Source organism: Sinocyclocheilus rhinocerous, unplaced genomic scaffold (assembly GCF_001515625.1).
Source record: "Sinocyclocheilus rhinocerous isolate Xijiao unplaced genomic scaffold, SAMN03320098_v1.1 scaffold1456, whole genome shotgun sequence".
Lineage (NCBI taxonomy): Eukaryota > Metazoa > Chordata > Actinopteri > Cypriniformes > Cyprinidae > Sinocyclocheilus > Sinocyclocheilus rhinocerous.
The window spans coordinates 520,790-544,044 of record NW_015630970.1 but is presented as its reverse complement, the minus strand read 5'-3'; the positions used below and the strand labels follow the sequence as shown (position 1 = coordinate 544,044).

Below are 23,255 nucleotides of genomic sequence, written 5' to 3'. Positions count from 1 at the left end.
TGTGGATTATTGTGATGTTTTTATCAGCTGTTTGGACTCTCATTCTGACGGCACCCATTCACTGCAGAGCATCCATTGCTGAGACACTGATGCAGTGCTACATTTCTACAAACCTGATGAAGAAACAAACTCATCCTGATCTGGGATGGTCTGAGAGTGAGCACATTTAAATTTTTGACATTTGTTATTCAGAAAATGTTTAAAAGACAATAAATATGAAACAACAAGGTCTTTTTGTTTTCCTCATGAGGCTCTGCGTAAGTGTTTCTGAATGGATCTTTTGACGCACCTGTATAGTTTGTCTGTTGTAAACTTTCACCACGTTGAAACTGAAGCTATACACTCCTTTTCTAGGAGCCACGAAAACGCTCCGTGCCGGATCAAAATGGCTCCCGACGTTCACCAGAACCTGATGGAATACAGAAAGACAGATGGAAAGCGTCGGGTCTGTTACAGCACTGGCTGCCTCATGTGCTGCTGATAAAGCCGCGAAAGGAAGGAACGATCATATATCCCATGCATCGTTACCTGGTCGAAGTATATGGTCATGGTGCGGTTGCTCATCTCAGACGGTTCGTGGTTGTTGTTCCTCACAGCCGAGAAGGCGATGCGGCCGTTTCCGGAGCGCACCGACATTCCCAAAGCATACCCAGCGGGTTCTGTGGCCGGAGTGGAGTCGCAAACGACTAAACACTTCCCTTCCAGCACGATGGGCTCCGTGTCATTCTGGCCCCGAACTAGCAGGGGCCCCATCAGACAGAGAAGAGCTAACCGCGTGCCACTCATCTGAATACGTCGATGTTTTAGTTCGTCCTCTAGCTTGTTTCACTGCCTGCCTCTGCTGCTTTATCTGCAGGTACAGAGCAAATGCAGAAATATCCAGCGGTGACGCACTAGTGAACAAGGGCCTTCCCTTCCAGACCTCAAGACTAGATAACAGCACATGCAGATGGAGAAGAGCACATCGGAAGATCTGTGTGCAGATACACATTCGATAGTTTCGCACTTCAGCGTTTGCGTGTGTTGTAAGTCACTGGACCACCGCAATACACACTCACACCGGCCATCTGGACCAGACGTCCCTTATGAAGAGACCATCTGCCTTCCCATCATGCTTCCAAAACATTCCAGCACACGCACACCAGTGTTCTTTTAGTGTCACTGAGATACAGTTTTTATTCATATTTTAAATTAGGTTTTATTTTTATATTTCCAGTTTTTATATTATTTTTTAAAGTTTTAGTAATTTTGCTGTATTTTTTATTTATTTATTTATTTTGTCATGGTATCTTTTTTAATGTCTAATTTATTTATTTATTTATCTATCAGTTTTAGATATTTTAGTACATGAAGTTAAACTAAATGAAATTACCAATGATAAAAAGTGCCAATAAAATAAGTTTAAGTTTGTATTTATTTATTTATTATAATTGTAACTGTAATATGGCTTTTCTCATTCTTCAGGACTTTTATTCAACACAGTTCCCTGATTAACCAACAAAAGTAACAAAAATGTCCTAAATATCATATTAAAGTAATATAAAATGATATTATAGTAAAATGTAATATAATTTATTATATGATATAAAAATATGCTCAAAAAAATAAAAAAAATATGCGCAAAAAAATACAAAAATATGTATGTAAACACACACACACACACTCACACACACACACACACTCACACTCACACTCACACACACACACACTCACACATGTCTGGTCAGCTACACACACACTCACACACAAACACACACACGTCTAAATGTCTCTTGACTTTTGCAACCAGTTTTTGGGTCTCGATCCACCAGATGAGAAAAGCTTTTCTGTAGTTTCCATAAAACTAAATATAATCACTATATTTTGAGTCCACTGTAAACATCATCATGATTTTAATATTAAAAGACTGTATAATGCTACAGTAAAAATCTGTTGATTGTCCCTTACTGAACAAAAACCGGAAGAAATCTAAGTTTAAGCTTTGTAAGAAATCTAAATGTTAAATTTACATTTAAAAACAATAGCCTAAAATGTTTTTACAGTTCTGTTAAACCACAGCTGCTGCTTTTTCACGGATTCTATTTATATACAATCTAGATACAGTGTATTGTAATGTGTAATAGCAGTGTTCATGCATCAGGAAAGCTTCTGTCTAAAGTGTACTGCACTGTGTGTGAGTTCATCTCAAATGCGTATCTCTCTCTCACTGAACTAAAATCATTAAAGCTTATTAAACATCAAATGTCGTCTTACCTTCAGTGCTACAGGTTCACTGTCACTCCATCACTGGACAATCCCGTCCATCTCTCTGTGGCTCTGAACCAAAACCTAGTGCACTGCCTGCGTAGGCAGTATTTTAAAGCAGCATGGTGCTCCTGACAGAAAAGCTGTTGCCAAAACTGGGCGGCAAAGCTGGAGTTTCGCTGTGGATTTGGGATGAGATGGAAAATAATTGATGTTGGCAAATTAAGCATTTAACTCTACAGGGTTCCTGTTGGAGAATTTTTAATTATCAAAGAACAGTGGACATGTGTAGGGTTTCTGTTTTTTATTTTATAGCATGGCAGCAGGGAAGCACAGTAAGGCTTGGATCAGAGCTGTTCTTGCCAAAGTTCCCCACGGTTCAAGCAGATTTTAAATATAGCGATGTTTCTACTCTTACTCGTCCTGTTATCGTGATAAAGTACACATACTCTAATCTACATGACCTATTTACAATTAAAGCAGTTACTTTATTTTTTATCTTTAAACATTAGAACATAGAAACGAATGTTGTCTGAAACCGCTAGCTGAGAAAAAGTACTTCATATCTGGGTTATCTGGGGTGATTAGAGCTTGGGTTTAAACAACACAGCTTTGAAGAAGTTGTTTATTCTCTATGTGTGTGTGTGTTAGTATCTGTCTGTACAGGACACTCCTGACATCTGATCGGCCACCCCGGGTGCCACCCCAATAATTAATATGCTACTACTTCATTTTCTTTGTTCAATCGTACTGAATGTTCATGAAAGTGCGTATAAATAGTACACCAAATAAAAACGAAAACTCGTGGTACTGATACACAAAAATGGCGTGTATATGTTACGCGATGGGTAGGTTTAGGGTTGTGGAGTAGATGCGTATCATATATGCGAAAACTGCGTATCATATGCACACCAAACACATGCGTATTATATGCACGCCAAAGTCCATTTTTGTGTATTTTAGCCTCGAACTCAAGGATGCGACACGTTCCGCATCGTGCTTCATCTCGTCCATTTCCAGCCTCTCGCGCCACGCGTTCATTTTCTTACAGAGTGAAAAACATTGCCGAGCAGAGAGGACACACAGGGGCGTAGATCACGCGGGGGACGTCGTGCCCCCCCCCAACACTTTTAATATCACGTAAATTCGTCCCCCGCACTTTTTCAGGCAAGTGTGTTTGCAAAGAGGGTTTCAAAAGCCGGTGTGAATAAATATAGATTTAAATTAAAAGAGACAGGATGTGTATTTTAGCCTCGAACTCAAGGATGTGACACGTTTCGCATCGTGCTGCATCTCGTCCATTTCCAGCCTCTCGCGCCACGCGTTCATTTTCTTACGGAGTGAAAAACATTGCCGAGCAGAGAGGACACGCAGGGGCGTAGATCACGCGGGGGACGTGGGGGACGTGCTCCCCCCCAACACTTTTAATGTAACGTAAATTCGTCCCCCGCACTTTTTCAGGCAAGTGTGTTTGCAAAGAGGTTTTCAAAAGCCGATGTGAATAAATATAGATTTAAATTAAAAGAGACAGGATAGTCTGTGCATGACCTGATGTTTTATTCGGACCCAGAATAAGGCAAGATGAACATCATGGAGCGCAAAACACGACACAGACAACTCACTGACAGACAAGACAGAGCAGGTCACTTTGATAATAGGAAACAAAGTCTGAGCATTCAAATTCTGTTAGTTTTATGAAGAATTTCGAACGATAAATACAGTTTTGGAGCTCTTGAGAAGCGTGACAGTTCATGCTCGCTCCTGCTTTGCCTCAGTTCAAGCGAAGCAGAAGTGCATTCTAAAAAGCATGAAATAAACATTAAATAAACATCCGATTCATGTTGAAAGATGCACTACAACTTACTGAATGTATAGTGTCTCATGTAATCGTCCAATTAATGTTTCAACAGCCGAAAGACAGCAGCTAGAATACATTTTTCAACCCAGTCACGAAATGCCGTGAGACTGTTTTGCATTGTCACATAACAGCCGAAAATCCATTCAGTGTCCATTAACTAGTGAGAAAAATGTACATTAGAGAGGAGAAATTTGCAAAAATTAAATGTATTATTTATTTACTCATTTATGCTCTTTTTTATTATAATTAATAAAATGTATAGATAGGGCCTATAATATTACTATAAAAAAATGGTCTAATATGAACTTGAATACAAATCAATTACTTTTAACCTTGACAATAGGGTTCCCTGTATATTTAACTAATGAGGGGTAATGTGAATTAATCAGTAATCATATAATTTATTCATGCGTTTTTATGTCAGGTTGGAGTTACACACTGATTTTCTGTCATGGTCTATGGACCCCCTGAATTAGCCTTGGCCACCCCATGTATAAAAGTCTAGCTCCACCACTTCAGAGAAGCGCTCTCGCTCAGCACAGTGGAGTGCATCGTTTTGTTAACTTTGTGGTTTATTATTTTGCGTTGTCTGGGACGCGATAACACACGGCCCTCTCACAATATATTGCTTTACAGATCTATCACTTTTGATGCTCAGATATGTTCACTCAATCATGCTGCACGTATCAGAAGTTCAGCACTCCGACACTACATGCGTGCCGCGACCGAGCACAAGTGAACCGCGCTCTGGCCCACATCTTCCAACCGAGCCAGGGGCGGCTAAACGAACCGGAGCGATCACACTAGTCAAATGAACCAGGCTTTGGGGGTCAGACGCACTCAGGCACGGTTAAGATTGCCTACTGTGATACACCCTTATTCTCCCGCATCCCGCACACACGAGTGTCTACCCGCACTCACCCATCAAGTGTTGTCCCGCGATAGTGCAGGTCTCTACTCGGAAGGTACCTGTTATACTGTTTTGATAGAGGCTCTGGACTCTGTTTTTCTATAACAAACTATAAAATATTTTTTATAAAAACGTTAATGCCCTCGCAGCGGCAAATAGCTTTGGTTTTATATTTAATTTGATTACATTAATGTAGCAAATTCGCTGACCTTCGCGCCCGAAGGTACCAAAAGTTGAGTACATCGCTGCTGGAGATAGCCATGCCACTGTTCCTACCCCAGAAAATATTTTCTTAAGAGAAGGGATTTCAACCTTCATGAAAGATGCTTCACACCTTTCCTATTTGTTGTTACAGCTTGGCAGTAACGACGGGGAAGCGAGCCTTCAAGGAAAGTGGCAATACGGAGACCACATCCTGCCCATAGGGAGGTATCATGTGGAGACACTGATATGGACTGACCCAGGCCTGGGGCAGTACTACATATGGAATGGGTCTCTGAGGCAGGTCCTACCTAGGAGTAGGGAGGAACGACTGCCAGCAGAGACTGATAGAATGGTCTGCCAAAGGAAAGACACGGGTTCACTGAGAGGGGAACCTTACCATGGAAGAATACACATATGGGATCGCCCGCAGGGAATCAAGCCATATGGACACCTAGCCCAGTAAAGGGGCTGACCGGAGACCCGGGAAAGCTAACATTGATACTGGGCCTGACGTCAGACTGCTCCGCCCAGTCTGACTGCCGGGGGTGCTGGAGAATAATCAACCAAGGTTCGCCATCTGGGGAACTGTACTGGAGGAGGAAAAAGGTGCTCTCATCCTCGGGTGAGGGGGAATGGTGCAGCAAGTGTGACACCGGCCGGCTCTTCCCACCACTAACCTGTTACCCAACACACGGGAATATACCGTCTGAACGCGGTGACTATAAAATCTTGCGAATGTGTTCGTGTCGCCCAGCCTGCAGCTCTACAGATGTCTGCCAGAGAGGCGCCGTGTGCCAGCGCATAGGAGGAAGCAACACTCTGTGTGGAGTGAGCCCTCACCCTCAGGGGGCACGGCTCGCCTTGGGATTGGTATGTCAGGGTGATGGCATCCACTATCCAGTGGGCCAACCTCTGCTTGGAGACAGCCTTCCCTTTCTACTGACCTCCGTAACAGACAAAGAGCTGCTCAGAGCTCCTGAAGCTCTGGGTGCCCCGGAGTCAAGGCCCCGTCCAGAGTCCCGAGGCTGCCTGCCCATTGCATGTAGCGCCCCAGCCCGTACTGGAGGCATCCGTCGTGACAACGACATGCTGGGACACTTGTTCTAAGGGCACCCCGGACCATAGAAAGGCAAGGTCTATCCAGGGGCTGAATGAGTGACGACACGTCGGTGTGATGGTCTCGCGGAGTGTACCGCGACGCCATGCCCATCTCGGGACTCGGGAGTGTAACCAGTGCTGAAGTGGTCTCATATGAAGCAATTCGAGCCGCAGCATTGCGGCTGCAGATGCCATATGCCCCAGGAGCCTCTGAAAGTGTTTCAGAGATACCATGTTCCTGCCTCTGAATGAACTCAGGCAGTTCAGCACTGACTGGGCATGCTCGTTGGGTAGAAGCGCAGTCATACCCACCAAGTCTAACTCCATACCAAGAAAATATATTTTCTGCATGGGGGAGAGTTTGCTCTTTTCCCAGTTGACCCGAAGCCCCAACTGGCTGAGGTGCCGGAGCACCAGATCCCTGTGATCGCACAACTGCTCTTGTGACTGGGCCATGATCCTGCGAGAGGCTCGACGCGCCAGCCTTGATGCTGTCTCAGCACGGGGCGGAGGTGCTCTGGAGGACGCAGGGGGGCACCCACGGTGAGGAGCAGACTGAGTTGGGCCCGCGACGGAACGGTGATGTGCTGGATCGCCTCGGTCTGTTTCTGTACTGCCGAGAACTGCTGGGCAAAGTCCTTGACAGTGTTGCTGAACAGGCCAACCTGTGAGATGGGAGTGTCAAGAAAATTTATTTTGTCTCAATCTCAGCAAGGTTGAGCCAGAAATGGCGCTCTTGGGCCACTAATGTGGACATCGCCTTCCCGAGGGACCGTGCCGTGACTTTAATCGACCCTGAGGGCGAAGTTAGTCGCTGAGTGCAGTTCCTGCATCAACCCTGGGTCGGTACTACCCTCGTGCATTTGTTAGCCCCAACTGGCTGAGGTGCCGGAGCACCAGATCCCTGTGATCGCACAACTGCTCTTGTGACTGGGCCATGATCCTGCGAGAGGCTCGACGCGCCAGCCTTGATGCTGTCTCAGCACGGGGCGGAGGTGCTCTGGAGGACGCAGGGGGGCACCCACGGTGAGGAGCAGACTGAGTTGGGCCCGCGACGGAACGGTGATGTGCTGGATCGCCTCGGTCTGTTTCTGTACTGCCGAGAACTGCTGGGCAAAGTCCTTGACAGTGTTGCTGAACAGGCCAACCTGTGAGATGGGAGTGTCAAGAAAATTTATTTTGTCTCAATCTCAGCAAGGTTGAGCCAGAAATGGCGCTCTTGGGCCACTAATGTGGACATCGCCTTCCCGAGGGACCGTGCCGTGACTTTAATCGACCCTGAGGGCGAAGTTAGTCGCTGAGTGCAGTTCCTGCATCAACCCTGGGTCGGTACTACCCTCGTGCATTTGTTTTAGTGCCTTGGCTTGGTGGACCTGCAGGATAGCCATGGCATGCATGGTAGAGGTGGCTTGGCCCGCAGCGCTGTAAGCTTTGGCGGTGAGAGCCACCGTCAGCTTACAGGATTGGGACGGGAGACGTGGACAATTCCTCCAAGTGGCAGCATTTTGCAGGCACAGATGCACCGCAACCGCTCTCTCCACCTGGGGAATGTCAACGTACCCCCTAGCCACCCCGCCATCGAGGGTAGTGTGGACGGAGGAGGCAGACGAGCGGCTTCTGGCTGAAAAAGGGGCCGTCCACGAATTTGCCAGCTCCTCATGCACCTCTGGGAAGAAAGGCATCGGTGCAGGACTTGGCTGTGAGCCGCGCCCCGCCCCGAAAAACCAATCCTCTAGCCGCAAGGGCTCGGGACAGGGCGGAGAAGCTCTTACTGTGACCCTCAGATCTCCCAGAGCTCTTGACGGTGGTCCCCTGCTCGTGACAGGGAAACCAGGATGGGTAGAGACAGAGGGTGCCGCTCCGTTCCCCTTGAGGAGGGAGAGGCGAGATGGCAGCGAAGCTATGCTCATACGCCCACAATAGACGAATGAGTCATTCACGATTGCAGCTTCAGCGTGTTAAATGCCCAGACACTGAAGACAATGATCGTGTCCGTCGACAGAGGAGAGGTAAAGACCTCAACCAAGGGGACATGGACGGAACGGCATCTTTAAAAAGATGCAAACTGACCGTGATTTGCTCTTTTAGAGAAACTGCTCTTTCAGTTGAAATGCCAAGGGGAATCGCTAATGGCAGGGACAGTGCTGTTTGCACCGTAACGCCAACCAGGAACAGCTTCCAGTCAGATGGGTAAAAGGCTTTGTGGAGATCAAGCACTATCATCCACTCGGCTCAGAAGCAAAAATCTGAATGAGTGGATGCACCTGTCGCCTAATTATACCCCTGTGCATAGGTGGAAATCCCGGGGGGGTCAGGGGAGACAGGACCCCCCTATCTGAGGGTTGTCCCCCCTAAAATTATGATTAAAAACCACGCTGTGTATTGTAAATAACAATATTTTATACTTTAAATAATTGTGTAAGTAGTAAAACAACACAAAAGGGGCAAAAATGCGTTTTAAGTTTAGAAAATTTTATTCACTTAAACATTGGATGAAGTGATTTTCTCTTTAATACAGATGATGCCAATGTATTTTTCGATGAGTCCGCTATGTTAGCAATAATAACGTTACCTGCTTGATGGAAAGGGTTGCCAGGTTTTCACAACAAAACCCACCCAATTGCTACTCAAAACTAGCCAAAAACTAGCCCAAAATAATCGCGTTTCGAGGGGGGTCCCCGGGGTAAAAATCGCGTTAATCGGGGCTAAAATACACGTTATTGGGATCGCTTCAACCCGCGGCAATAGTGATAAAGTAGCCCAATTCCACTGGAAAACCACGGACTTGGCAACACTGGAATGAATAGTAATGTCTACAACGGAGATGAGAGCTGTCGCGGTGTGACCACAGCTTGAAGGCATGCAAAATCCACTAGCCAAATTTCATTGGTGTTTTCTCTTAAAGTCAGAGAGGATTGGGGCTCCCAAGTAAACCCCCTAATGTCGTCACGACATAGCTCGTAGTGACCGACAGATAAGGAACTGCTTTACATAGTCGAGTTCAAGCAGCAAAATCAGACACAGCACCCTCTGGAGGACTCATCAGACCTTGACTGGGAAAGATGAGCAGAAAAACTTGGATTTTGGATTTTTAAGCAATTTTCCTCCAAAAAAGTAGTAAATTGCGCTCATATTTTTCAACCACTTATCATTTAGAGACCAATCAGTTCTTCAGGGATAAAAGTCCCACCCTGTTTTTCTCTCATTGAGAACATGTTTTACTTGGAAATGCATCAGATTGTGGATATAAAATGGGTTGTTAACAGCATTTTTACATTGATTTAAATTGCATTATTAATAAGCCTAGTACTTTTATTTGTTAATATTTATAATAATTTAATATCATATCTATAGATCATAACAGTATAGACTGTGTAGATTAGCTAGATTCATTAGGAACACATATTTTAATTGTTAATTAATTAACATATTTCCATAAACAATATTATCCAGTCAAATTATATAGTTAATATATATATATATATAGTTAATATAAGGTAAATAAATCTGTATATTATCCTGCAGTCTAAAGAGAAATACAGTATATTGAGCGCAGCATTTGTTGTCTGTTTCACATTGTGAGATTTTTAACTTTAAAAGTATTGCAAATGCATTGTTACTTCAAATAAACTTTAACTGAAATAAAATAAAATATCAATATAAAAACCATTTTTTGCTAGTTGCCAAAAAAACATTTTTTTCATTTCATTTCATTTAACGAGAAGTACTAAAACTGATATACCAAATAAACTACAACTAATAAATAAATAATTAATACTACAAGGACACGTTTAAGACAAAATAATAAAAATGACAAACACACAACAGAATTACTGTAACTAAAATAAAAGTGCATTAGATACTTTATTACAAAGAAGAACCATAACCACATAATCATAGTACAAAACCATGTTTGTTGTACATATTATAATATTAGTCTATATCATTTAATATTCTAAGTTTTTCTAAATATTCACATATAAATATAACAAAATAGGGATGTACCAATTCCATATTTGATATTTGCTTTCTGGTACACGGTGATTAAAAAATGTATATGACCACATCATGATTGTTTATTTCAGTTCTTAACGGTTGCTATAGAAACAGTCAGCGTTCTGAGACGTGCGCCTAGGATTGCACATGTGCACTAGCTAGTCTAGCTGGAAAAATAAGCTTTTTTAACGGTATTTGAGCAAAATAAACAACATTTATGATAGTTGTTGTCAGATTTCGTTGATGATTTCAAATATTACATTTAATCGTAAGCTTGGCAAACAGTTTTGGAGAATTTGATGTTATAAAGTTTGTGATAGCACGCGAAGGCACCATAAGAACAGCTATGCCGTTTTTTTTTTTCGCGACGTGCTCCCCGTCTGTGTAATTCATAAACGCTCATTTATTTATGCACAGTACAATCAGATGACTGACTTTTAAACTGAGTACGTTTTCTGTAAAAATAACAGGCTTGTACTAATAGTGGAATAGATGAGCTTTGTAAAAATCGACGCGTTTCAGAAAGGCGGGGCATAGAGGAGAAACAATAATGTACAGTATGTGGAAAATAATGTGTTTTTTTAACTTTAAACCGCATAAACACATTTCATTACACCAAATACACAAAACAATGTTCTTTTTAGCAGCATCATATGACCCCTTTAAAATGTAAACATTAGCATTTGAAAAAATTATACCAATATATCTTGACAATAAAGACGAATAACTCACATGTGCTCAGGGTGTGATATTGATAAGATCACAGCAGTGTGGTCATTCTTCAAGCAAACGTTTGCCTCATTGATGATTAGATTCACTGTTATGGATTGTTGCATTTAATTTGAGAATGCACATGCAGAATGACATCTCCGATGTGCAACAGAGTAAACAATCACTAGTGCTCCTAATGCCCATCTTCAACGCGTTTTATTTATTCAGAGGGTGTTGTTGGCCTACTTGTAATAAAATATAGGTAAAATACACAAATATCATTAAGAGACTTGTGTTTCTAAATAAATAAAGCAGTATCAAAGTCTTAAAATCAGTCTGTTTTGATTTAAAGGCCAGAAGCTATAGTTTACATGAATAAAAATCACAAACAGTTATAAATTAAATATTGTATACAGATTTATACGGAAGTTCTAAGCGGCCATGCAATATATATTTTTTCCTTCTTGTTTTCTTGTTATAACGACTTAATTTTCTTGTGATCTCGACATAACGGGAGTTGTTTATTTGCTGAAATATCCACGACATAGGCTACAGTAAGAGCGCATGGTTTATCTGTCCATCAGATGCGTGTCAAAGTTGAGTTCGTTACTATAGCAACAGTAGATCAAACAATCATTGTAAAAAAAAAAAACAACAACTTTATGTCGAGATCACGAGAAAATTAAGTCGTTATAACGAGAAAACAACTTATGTCGAGATCACGAGAAAATTAAGTCGTTATAACGAGAAAACAAGAAGGAAAAAAATAATAATGCATGGCCGCTTAGAACTTCCGTATATTTATTCATTAATATGTAATATTTTTTCAAATGAATTGTGAAAACTTATATACAATGTACTCTAATTAAAACATAACTTTAATAATGTTTATGAGTTTATGAGTTTTAATTTTTGTCAAGGTTTTGCTCAAAAATAACTTAAAAATAATTTCCACACAGGAGAGACTTGGTGTTTTTTCTAAACAAAGGGAAATACATCAGTATCAGCATCGGCTATTGGCCAAAATAATTTGAAAAATATTGGCATTTGCGATATCAGCAACAATCTAATATTGTGCATCCCTACATCCTACCATTTGTTAGATCATATTTAGGCATACATATGTCAACTAAATGAATAAATGCAAAATGAATATATGTAACTATTTTTGAGAAATTATTATAAATTGTTAGTCTAATGTAATAATTCACATATCTGTAACGAAGAATAAATTGCATGAATTTTAAATAAATTTCACCCAAAAGAAGGACAAACATGAGTAGTGTTTGCTTCACTATGTTTTTGTCCAGTCCTGTTCTTCTGAAAGACCTTCCCGTTGGGTTGCGTCCTCCATTCCATTGTGACGTCCTGATTGCTCAGCGTCTGCTTTAACTAAACACAGAAACAGCCTTCGATTACTCAGTGAAGGAATTCCACGCAAACAAGTTTGAGGCATTTCCAAAGGGAAATACATCAGTATCAGCATCGGCTATTGGCCAAAATAATTTGAAAAATATTGGCATTTGCGATATCAGCAACAATCTAATATTGTGCATCCCTACATCCTACCATTTGTTAGATCATATTTAGGCATACATATGTCAACTAAATGAATAAATGCAAAATGAATATATGTAACTATTTTTGAGAAATTATTATAAATTGTTAGTCTAATGTAATAATTCACATATCTGTAACGAAGAATAAATTGCATGAATTTTAAATAAATTTCACCCAAAAGAAGGACAAACATGAGTAGTGTTTGCTTCACTATGTTTTTGTCCAGTCCTGTTCTTCTGAAAGACCTTCCCGTTGGGTTGCGTCCTCCATTCCATTGTGACGTCCTGATTGCTCAGCGTCTGCTTTAACTAAACACAGAAACAGCCTTCGATTACTCAGTGAAGGAATTCCACGCAAACAAGTTTGAGGCATTTCAGCTCAGAATTAACATCTCTTACTTTATAAATCTTTCAAAAAGAGCAGAAATGGTCAAAACTCCAAACACAAAGCATTGTGTTTTGTCTGTACAAGAAGACTGACTGATGTGGGTTTTTGTTCACACTAAAGGGGAAATCAAATTTTTTAGACTGATGTTTAACCGTTGTAAGCCATTCGTTTGTGGTGTACACTCCGGCTGTAGGATAAAGGATAAAATGTAATTGTAACAAAACGTTTACAAATGTAATTTTACTCAGTTCATTATTGTTTTTACATTTGTGCTGTTTTGGGAGGATTTATGGTATTTTTTTAATAAATGGGTCAATGACATGACGCCTAAATTTTTTGTCCGATTGCATTTTTTCAGTTAAAAATTGGTTTAAATGCATAAAAAAGATGCTGCATATAAGAAGTACCTCTCCCACATATGTACCAACTTTAACTTATCCAAAAAACATTAGTTAATGGTAATTTTTCTGTTATTCAAAGTGTCAAAACATCATGTGGTGCGACCGTCCGGCCATAATTGGCAATAATCTCTTTCAAATTTGAAAAAAAAAAAAAACTTTTTAATGTCTGGTATGTAGTTAGTATCCAAATTTGGATATCATGTGGTATGACCTCAGAAAAACAATGGATATTAAGTTATTTTTACAACTATTTATTTTAATTATAAATTCCGTAGTGACCTTTCATTGGAAGCTAGTTTGTTTTGTTTAGGTGGCCAGTTTTGTGCTTGTAAATTTTGACTAAATTTTAAAATATCATGTGGTGCGACCAAATATGTCCCAGATTGGCAGTTTTTTTCTGCTTTTATATTCAATTAATGGTTTATATACATAAAATACTTTATTTTAGTATAATTTGGAATAGATTTTTATGCAATTTGGGTCATTTCAGACAGTTTATGTTTAATCTTTTTACAATATGAGAAAAATGCAAAAAAATAAATAATTTAGAGCATGTAATTTTAGTTTGGTAATTATGCATTTATTAGTAATTTATTATATATTTATTAATAACTATTTTAATCTATTTTACCAGACTCCACTGCCAAGGAAAGTAAAATAAATGCTCGCCATAGGCAGCATGTTAATTCTGACCCTGCAGTCAAGCACAAACTCTAGATGTAATTTTCTACTGTAAGAAAGATGTTTATGATTTCATCTCAGAACCTGAGCCAGCAACCTTCCGCTACTCTAAATGAACCCTTCGCAAAGTCCTGCCCTCCTTAGTTACTGTTGCTACGTCTGACAAACCATTGCACTTTCATGCAACACATCATGTTCTCATGCAGTGAAAATACATCACGGAGCAAAGAAGACACTGACAATGTGCAGACATACAAGACAGAGCAAGTTATTAAACAAAGTCTTAGAGTTCAAATTTTGTCTTTTTTTTTTAGAAATTCAAACAACAAATACTGTTTTGTGGCTCTTTAATGTGTCATGACAGATCGCTGTAGCACCTCAGTTCAAGCGGCATGTGAACCAATCATCTGTTACTAGTTATAACACAAAATAAACATGAATGAACATCAGAAGTTATTTAGTTTCAACTGTGAAGAGATGTCAATACACACTATTTTTCAAGTTCAAGTCCACCAACGTTAAACTACTCTCCTGTCTGGTTTGTTTATCAGACAGAAATGGTGGATTTGGCGTTATGATTGGTCAGATCGCCTGTTAATCAAACTCCCGGCGAAGGGTCATTTGAGCAGACAAGATTGGGCAAAGTTTAGAAATAACTGGGTCTAAAAAAATGACTGCAGTTAATGCCATGTGCTGCACTTTTCACACGTTTCTTTAAATAGATTTTTAATGATATAAAGTCTTTGTGTCATTTGGAGCAACCACTCATCATGTAGTGTGACCAATAATAGCAATAACTGTATTAAATAAAAAATAAATGATCTAATTTATGTGGCTGAAATATGAATCACTGCTACAGTATGCTTAAGTGAATGGAATTTTTTTTTATCAGTGTTATGCAATTTACAGAAAAATAAGTCCGCTAACTACATTTAAGAAAGGCAACTTTAAAATTATAGAACAAAAATATGAGATCATTGTTTACAAAAACTCAAAAGAAATGCAAATACTTTGTTTCTAAATACTTTAATTACTGAGAACATCTAAATAAAAATGTTAAGCATGTTAAGGAAATTAATTAATTTTAATATAAATCATCGTCGCACCACATGACATTTTTTAAGGCTATGTCCGATTCATCTAGATGAAAAAACACTAAAATCACTTAATTTAAAATTTTAATATGCATTTATGGGTACACAACATTGTTAATGTTTGAACAACTACAAAATATATTACTAATTTTTGTATTTTAAAATTTGCCTGTCGAAAATCCTTATATGTCAATGACCCATATATAAATAAATTAAAACATATATTCTTTAAAAAATTATAGAAAAAAAACTTCTTTTTATGTAAAATTCACTTTATAAAAGACCCACATTTCTAATTTTCATTCATGGAGATAGCATGGCCAATGTGCAGTGGTTAAATGGGGAATTGTTTCCATCTACTTGAAAAGAAACACTTCTAAAAAAAAAAAAAAAAAAAATCAACTACGGCCACCAGATGGCTCTAGGGCTCTAGGGCATTACTCAATGGCTCATTTGTCATTTCCATGTAGGTATAGATCTTTTCACAAGTTTTTTTTTTTTTTTAGATTTATGTTAGGACATTATAAAATAATAATAATAATAATAATAATAATAATAATAATAATAAAAAAGACTCTTTGTCAAGGATTTTTTTTTTGTACTGAAGTGTAATTTTTTTTGCAATTATATGGAAAAATTAAAGTCAAACCTGAATATGGTGTTAGATGTGTGTATTAGTGTGTGTGTTTGCATTTGTTCTCCATTGTGGACGTGCTGTGGTGGCACTCAATCATTTCTGTGTGTGTTCTGCATTGTAGTTATGTTACAAATTATGTAAGAGACAGCAATTCATGTCGCGTAAATTTTTCATTTCTTATGAGTGGGTTACAGTGGATGAGTGGAAGGGTTGCCACTTCATTTTGTGTTCTGCATTGTGGCGGATTTAGTGATTTTATTTGACAAATTCAAAAGAAAAAGTATCTATCTGATAATTTCCCCATTTCATTTCAACATCCTGAGTGTGACTTTTTTTTCACACTAACATACCAGATATCAATCCAATTTCATTTTTTAGTTGTAGAGCTAGCAAGTGTTGACAGTGGTACAAAATCTCGTGCCATTTTGATAAAGGGAACATTTTTCTTTTATTTCATCAAATGTCATTTGGGGTCAAAAAGACGCTGAACAGAAGGGTTAAACTGACCTGATATTTGCTGTTTTCTATACTGTATGTTCCACAATTAATTCTAGTCAGATGAGTATTATAAAGTTAACCTTGTTTAAGACGAGCACCATCAGTTTAGCTTCATCCACATTCTCAGCAGCTTTCACCTGCACTCGGATCACCTGCCTGTTCCTCTTGACTGTGGGAAAAACACGTTGTATGTTTTACTATATGGGCAATTCCATGCAAATGTCAAACTTACCATGAAAAAATAAAGTTTTTACCAAAAGAACAAAACCCTATTTAAGTTGTGCGTTTAAGTCTGTATTTACTGCATTAACGTGCTTTAATAGAAAGTCGAAGAAAATCGCTGTTTATCCACCACATATGAGGGGTGCATCCAGAGTAAAATTACATTTTCATCCGACTATATTTCATGTTTTCAAGTGAGAGATCAAAGGCTGCCCATTTTTTTATTTACGTCAACAGTAAGCATTTTGTAGAAAGATGGAGGCCTGTCTGAAAAATGAATAAACTCACTTTGTCTAAACAGCGAGGATTTTTGGATTTATAAGGGATAGATTTATGACGTCGGGACGCTTCAGCGCTGTCATGTCCATAATGTTTTAAAGATTACGTTTATATCATATAGTAATTATTAATGCAATTAACTTGCAATTTTCTGTACAAAGCCAAATTATGTCCATTCTAATTATGATCAACAGTTCATCCATTCAGCTCCATTCTTTGCAGGAATTCAGTAAACGACTTCCTTTATGAATGGACCTTTGAATCATTGATTCATATATTTTTTTTTATTTATTCTTTTTTTTTATTGGTTCATTTAAAAGTAGACATTTCAATCTTTCTATAGATTTCTTTCTTTTGTCTGTGAGGCATGTAACCGGTTTATTGTCGTGGAGATCACAGAGATTAGATGGCAGAAAGCATTGCTCGGAGACGCAACAGTTCTGCTGTGGCTTTAAAGGTAATATATTCTCTGCAAAATTGAACAAAAACACATAAAATTCTGTTTAAAATATAACACAATATCAACTTATTTACTGAACTGTTGAATAAAATCACATTTAAACTTGTGATATTCAGGACTAAATCACTCATGTGATATTGCTCTCGCTGATATAAATATGAGACAAAAACTCATACAGGGGCATTTTTTGCCCCAATATATTTAATTTTAGGGCATAACTGCATTTACGGAGTTGTTGCCCTGTATCATGTTTGTCAACTGTCAACTGTAACTGAAATGTAAGATGATGTACAGGTCTGGGGGCGGGGCCAATGGCAAGCACATCCTCTTTATTTTCTCTATTTTACAAAAGCACAAAGTTTTGGTGTTATTGTGAGTGTACATAAATGAAAGCAGCAATTTTTTTTTTTTCAAATGTTGTAGCCTATTAGGCTGCTCTTATCTGTATGACCAAAAATGACAGAGTATTTTAAGTTCTTTCCGCAGGAAAAAAATGAAAGGGATTGTGCGGGCACCTCCATGTCATGCAGTAAGCGGGTTAATACTCCCACACTTCTCATAAACACTTGATATGCGCATATATAGTGTATATTCATCTAACTTAAAGCTGCAGTCCGTTACTTTTGGTGCTCTAGCGGTTAATAAACAGAACTGTGTGCATCTTGCGGAAGTACATTGTAGCCGGAGCTACTTCTTTCCGTTTATGTCTATGACGAATCATGCAGGTAATACTCTTTGCAGTACTCCGCAGCGGTACCTACCCGAACCAGTCTAAAATAGTCTGAATATAAACACTTATTATAGGTGTACCGTAGTGATTCAGGACAAGCCAAAAACACGGTTTGGAAAATGGATTCATGGTGTACTCGCTTATTATAAAAAAATTTTACATTTTGAACACAAAAAAAGTTACGGACTCCAGCTTTAACTTCAGAGTGAACCGCCATACAGTAACCCTACTCCTCTCCATATGTGAGAGATGTTTGTCCTGTCTCCTAGACATACCTGTATCTGAGAAGCAGCTGGTGATGCTCGAAACAGCAGCTTGGCACATTTGGCCATCAATACAGAGAGCGAAGGCTCTGGTTTGAGACTGTAAATATTTTGCCGGTACAATACTTAAAACTTGTCGTCTCATTTGATAAATTAGTTGATGAATTAAAGGGTTATTTCACCCAAAAATGCAAATTAGTCCATGTTTTACTCACCCTCAAAGCATGTATATGACTTGAAAAAAAAAATGTATATGAGGTGTATATGACTTTCTTCTTTCAGACGAATCCAATCAGAGTTATAGTAACATTTTTCCTTGCTCTTCCAAGCATTAGAATGGGAGTAGGTGGGTGTTTTTGTTCAACAGTCCAAAAGTAGTCAAATAAAGCGCGCACATCCATAATGAATAAACGCCTCCTGTAGCGAATCGATGTGCTTTTGTAAGAAAAATATCCATATTTAAAACGTTATAAACACTTTTCTCTCACTTCCGCTGACTGTCATACATGCAAGCCATTCCGGTGGATGACGTAGGATGTACACGCGCACGTGCCAGTGAGATATGCTAGTCTCGCCAGTTTACAGGGGCAAAGGAAGCAAAGTTTCTTTACTTTACCAAATGAAAACCAGTCTCCTCTTGGCTTATATCGAAAACCTCCTACATTTATCTTTACAAATCCTCGTTTTGTGCTTCTAATTCGTGACCACCTTTTTGTTTTGTTCTCTCTCCGTCGCGCTTCCGCATTCGTCACTAATCACCGGCACATGCGCGACGCATACGTCCTACGTCATCCGCCGGAATGGCTTGCACGTATGACAGTCAGCGGAAGTTAGAAAAAAATAATTTATAACATTTTAAATATGGGTATTTTTCTTACAAAAACACATCGATTCGCTACAGGAGGCCTTTATTCACCCCCCGAAGCCGTGTAAAACATGTTTTATTACAGATGCGCACGCATTATTTGACTACTTTTGGACTGTTGAACAAAAACACCCACCTACTCCCATTCTAACGCTTGAAGAGCAAGGATAATTTAAAATATAACTCCGATTGGATCCGTCTGAAAGAATAAAGTCATATACACCTAGGATGCTTTGAGGGTGAGTAAAACATGGGCTAATTTTCATTTTTGGGTGAACTAACACTTTAATTAATTACTTTATGTAAAAACTGATTAGGTTTGGGTCAATTTGGAAGACTGTGAAAAATGTTCAATTTTAGTACTCCTCACCAAACCCACACTACAAAAGAATCATATAAAACCCAGTAAACCTTGAGAATATTATTTGTGACATTAGAATTATTTTGTCTAGTGTGTAACATTTCTAAATAAATAACAAAATGTTAAAATTGATAGGTTTGGCTTTTTTTCACCAAAACCGTACTTTGTAAAAGTCTGAAGTAGATAATTTAAATGAAAGTCACATTTTCCTATTCAGTGTTTGTCAACAAATAACAAACAAATGATTGTACAAAATAGTTCAGGACAGACCTACCAGTGTTACAGCAGAAGTAATAAGCTGAGGTGCATGTCCAGTCTTCAAGTGTACGAGGATAAACATTTGCACCAACGCAGTTATAGCTCTGCACTCTAAATGTCTGAGTAGTGAGTTGGGTTGAGGAAGTGATGTTTGCCTGATCTGACCACTTCCAATTGTCTCTGTACAATCCAATCCAGACAAAAACCTGCAAACTGTATATCAACTTGATTATCTCATCATTGTCTTCTTTACTCCTAATGGTAGCCAGGTTTGTATAATGATGTTTGCAGTACTCCTGAGCATCAATCCATGTCTTTGTAGTCTTGCTCAAAACCATTTTCTCTGTTGCGTTTGCACTTCCTGTGAAAAATCAAAAATAGTCAAGACGTTAAAGCCAAATTCATTTTCTCTAACGAGTGTGAGCCTGTTATAGGGATGTCACGAGAACGAAGTCGGTATAAACATTTTAAAATCCTGCCGGTACTTGTTTTTCTTCAGTAGCGTAAGTACCAATGGTACCGAAGGTAGCGACTAGTGAGTGAGGCTACAATTCTTCCGGGGCTGCGTTCCAGTTCACTTTTTTTATGCCCTTCACTCGCTAACTTCCCTCCGTCTCGTTTACTTGGATGTACGTCATTGATTACGTTACATGAGTGCCCAATACTGTTGGAACCCTTGGAATGGGCTGAATTGGAACGTCCTAAGCCCTAGATCACTTAGAATCCGCTATGGAGTTGGTTTATTGTTTACGTTTCCCCTTACGAATTTGTTTGGTGCAGCATTCTATATGTAAATAGATATGCTTGGGCTGTTATAAATGTAAAAAAAAAATCATTTATATATTATAGAGTTGTTTGGGGTGGGGATAAAGTAAACGCGATCTGGGATGACGCATTGTGGTCTACAGAGTGGCCTGAAGTGTGCATATGAAGCTGACTCGCTCCCTCGGTCAAAATCGAGGGGTCGAGGGTATGTCCATGTAATCTTCCCTCGTCCACTTGACGAAGAGGAACGCACTTCAAAATGGCGGCGGGGATTCTCCCGAGGGGAAATGCTTAGGGAAGTTCGCGAGTGCGTGTCTAAAAGTGAAGTGGAACGCAGCCCAGAACTGACGAGGGCAGCCAGGGCATACGCCTGGAAGTGTTTCAGTCGGTCCTCAAAGGGTAAAGAAGAAGAAAAAACGCCTACAAGCACACAGAAGAACTACACGTGGAAGATGGAGACAATACATGAATATGATTCTTTTCACGCTTTACATGTTACCCTTGGGAGATATCATCAGGAAACACGGTGTTAGCTTTCACTGTTATGCTGATGATACTCAGCTCTATATTTCTTCGCGACCCGGCGAAACATACCAATTTGAAAAACTAACGGAATGCATAGTTGATATAAAAAACTGGAACTGGCTCCCTGTTAAACATCTTATAGATTTTAAAATCTTGCTAATTACTTATAAAGGCCTGAATGGTTTAGCACCTCAGTATTTGAACGAGCTCTTGTTACATTATAGTCCTCCACGTCCGCTGCGTTCTCAAAACTCTGGCCATTTGATAATACCTAGAATATCAAAATCAACTGCGGGCGGCAGATCCTTTTCCTATTTAGCGCCCAAACTCTGGAATAACCTACCTTACATTGTTCGGGAGGCAGACACACTCTGTCAGTTTAAATCTAGATTAAAGACCCATCTCTTTAACCTGGCTTACACATAACACACTAACACATTTCTAATATTCAAATCTGTTAAAGGATTTTTTGGCTGCATTAATTAGGTAAACCTGAACCAGGAACACTTCCCATAACACCCGATGTACCCGCTACATCGTTAGAAGAATGGCATCTACGCTAATATTAGTCTGTTTCTCTCTTATTCCAAGGTCACCGTTGCCACCAGATCCAGTCTGTATCCAGATCAGATGGTCACTGCAGTCACCCGGATCCAGTACATATTCAGATCAGATGGTGGATCAGCACCTAGAGAGGACCTCTACAGCCCTGAAAGACAGCGGAGTCCAGGACAACTAGATGAGCCCCAGATACAGATCCCCTGTAATGACCTTGTCTCAGACGACCACCGGGACAAGACCACAGGAAACAGTTGAGTCCTCTGCACAATGTGGCTTTGCTGCAGCCTGGAGTTGAACTGCTGGTTTTGTCTGGTCAGAGGAGAACTGGCCCCCGACTGAGCCTGGTTTCTCCCAAGGTTTTTTCTCCATTCTGTCACCGATGGAGTTTTGGTTCCTCTGGCTTGCTTAGTTGGGGACACTTCATTTCCAGCGATATCGTCGACTTGATTGCACAGATACTATTTAAACTGAACTGAGCTGGATGATGACATCACTGAATTCAATGATGAACGGCCTTTAACTGAAAATTGAGTGTTTGCTATTGTCCTTTTGCATTATTGACACACTATTTTCCTAATTAATGCTGTACAGTTGCTTTGACACATTCGTTGTGTATCCGTCCGTGGATTATCCTTATTCAAATTATTGGCTAATAATATTGTTTTAAGTAATTGATTTTTATGTTATTGGTTTTAAAAAAATATTTTCGGCCCGTCAGTATGTCAGTGAATTTAACCCTTGTGTGGTGCTCATATTTTTGTTACTCAGCCAGTGTTCGTGGGTGTGGTGGACCCGCTGCAGTTTTGGGTTTTTAATTCAATACAATCAAAAATTATATGTTAAAATACTCAACAGATGTTTACTTCATCCCAATTACAAGCAATATAAACAGCATGGTCAAAATTTGTCCTTTACCTTTGTTAGATCACATCTATGAATTAAAGTGCTTCAACATTGTGCGGGAACGAACATACTGTATGTAATAATTTGTTCTGATACATGTTCTTCACAGAAAATGAGCTAAGGCCAATGAGTCGGAGTTTGAAAAAATTATTAATAGTATAATTTTTCTTTTGATTAAAAGTGAAAACGGGTCCCACAGACCCGAACACCATACAAGGGTTAACTAATGCTGTTAAACGAACAGCCAAAAATTTCCAGATTATTCATTTTAAAATTATATTTGTATAGTCAAATCATGGATAAAATTAGTTTAAAGGGATAGTTCACCCAAAAATGTAAGCTTTATTATCATTATTTATTTACAAGTACTCTTAAGACTTTTCAATATGCACTGTAAAAAAATATTTTTTTGAAGTTGTAAACAAAGATTATCAAAGTAAATTTTCCAAGAAAACACCATTTACATTTTTCTACTTCAAATTTTTTTATTTATTTAATGTGTTAATGCCATTTCCTTGTAATTAGGTCTATTTGTGAAATTTACTAGCACAAACTAGGGATGGGCATTTTTGGCAATTTCTCATTTTGATCATCGATAGGTTTCAAAAACGAGTACACGGGGCGGGCATGTGCGGGGGGCATGGCCGTAATGGAGATAATGAAAATATCTGAAGACTGTTATGAAAATGAATGTTAAAAATAAAAATGACACAAAAACCTGTCTATGAAAACATGATTAGGACACTCTTAGATTATGATTTTGATGCAGCAATGTTATTAAAAA

At 39.1% G+C, this 23,255-nt stretch overlaps 2 protein-coding genes across 4 annotated transcripts in view; both read right to left on the bottom strand.

Annotated features, from left to right (window-relative positions):
- The window catches only part of LOC107740749 (cerebellin-1-like), a 5,297-nt gene extending 2,941 nt beyond the window's left edge, over nucleotides 1-2,356 (bottom strand). The window contains exons 1-3 of one of the 3 annotated variants that reach the window (XM_016553258.1): nucleotides 2,254-2,356; nucleotides 529-973; nucleotides 290-409 (exon numbers count right to left, since the gene is read on the bottom strand). In XM_016553258.1, coding sequence (XP_016408744.1) covers nucleotides 290-409; nucleotides 529-786 — 378 coding nt within the window. In that variant the 5' untranslated portion in view covers nucleotides 787-973; nucleotides 2,254-2,356. Of the gene's footprint in view, nucleotides 1-289; nucleotides 410-528; nucleotides 1,151-2,253 lie in introns of those variants that run through there. The other 2 variants (XM_016553259.1, XM_016553257.1) reach the window with 2 other exon arrangements.
- A 10,395-nt stretch (nucleotides 2,357-12,751) lies between these two features.
- LOC107740769 (snaclec agglucetin subunit beta-1-like) lies at nucleotides 12,752-20,083 on the bottom strand. Its single transcript, XM_016553274.1, has 3 exons — nucleotides 19,734-20,083; nucleotides 16,360-16,448; nucleotides 12,752-12,889 (listed from the first exon to the last, which is right to left on the bottom strand). Exons 1-3 carry the CDS (start codon nucleotides 20,053-20,055, stop codon nucleotides 12,752-12,754), a joined length of 549 nt encoding a protein of 182 aa, XP_016408760.1. The 5' UTR covers nucleotides 20,056-20,083.
- Nucleotides 20,084-23,255: the final 3,172 nt, after the last annotated feature.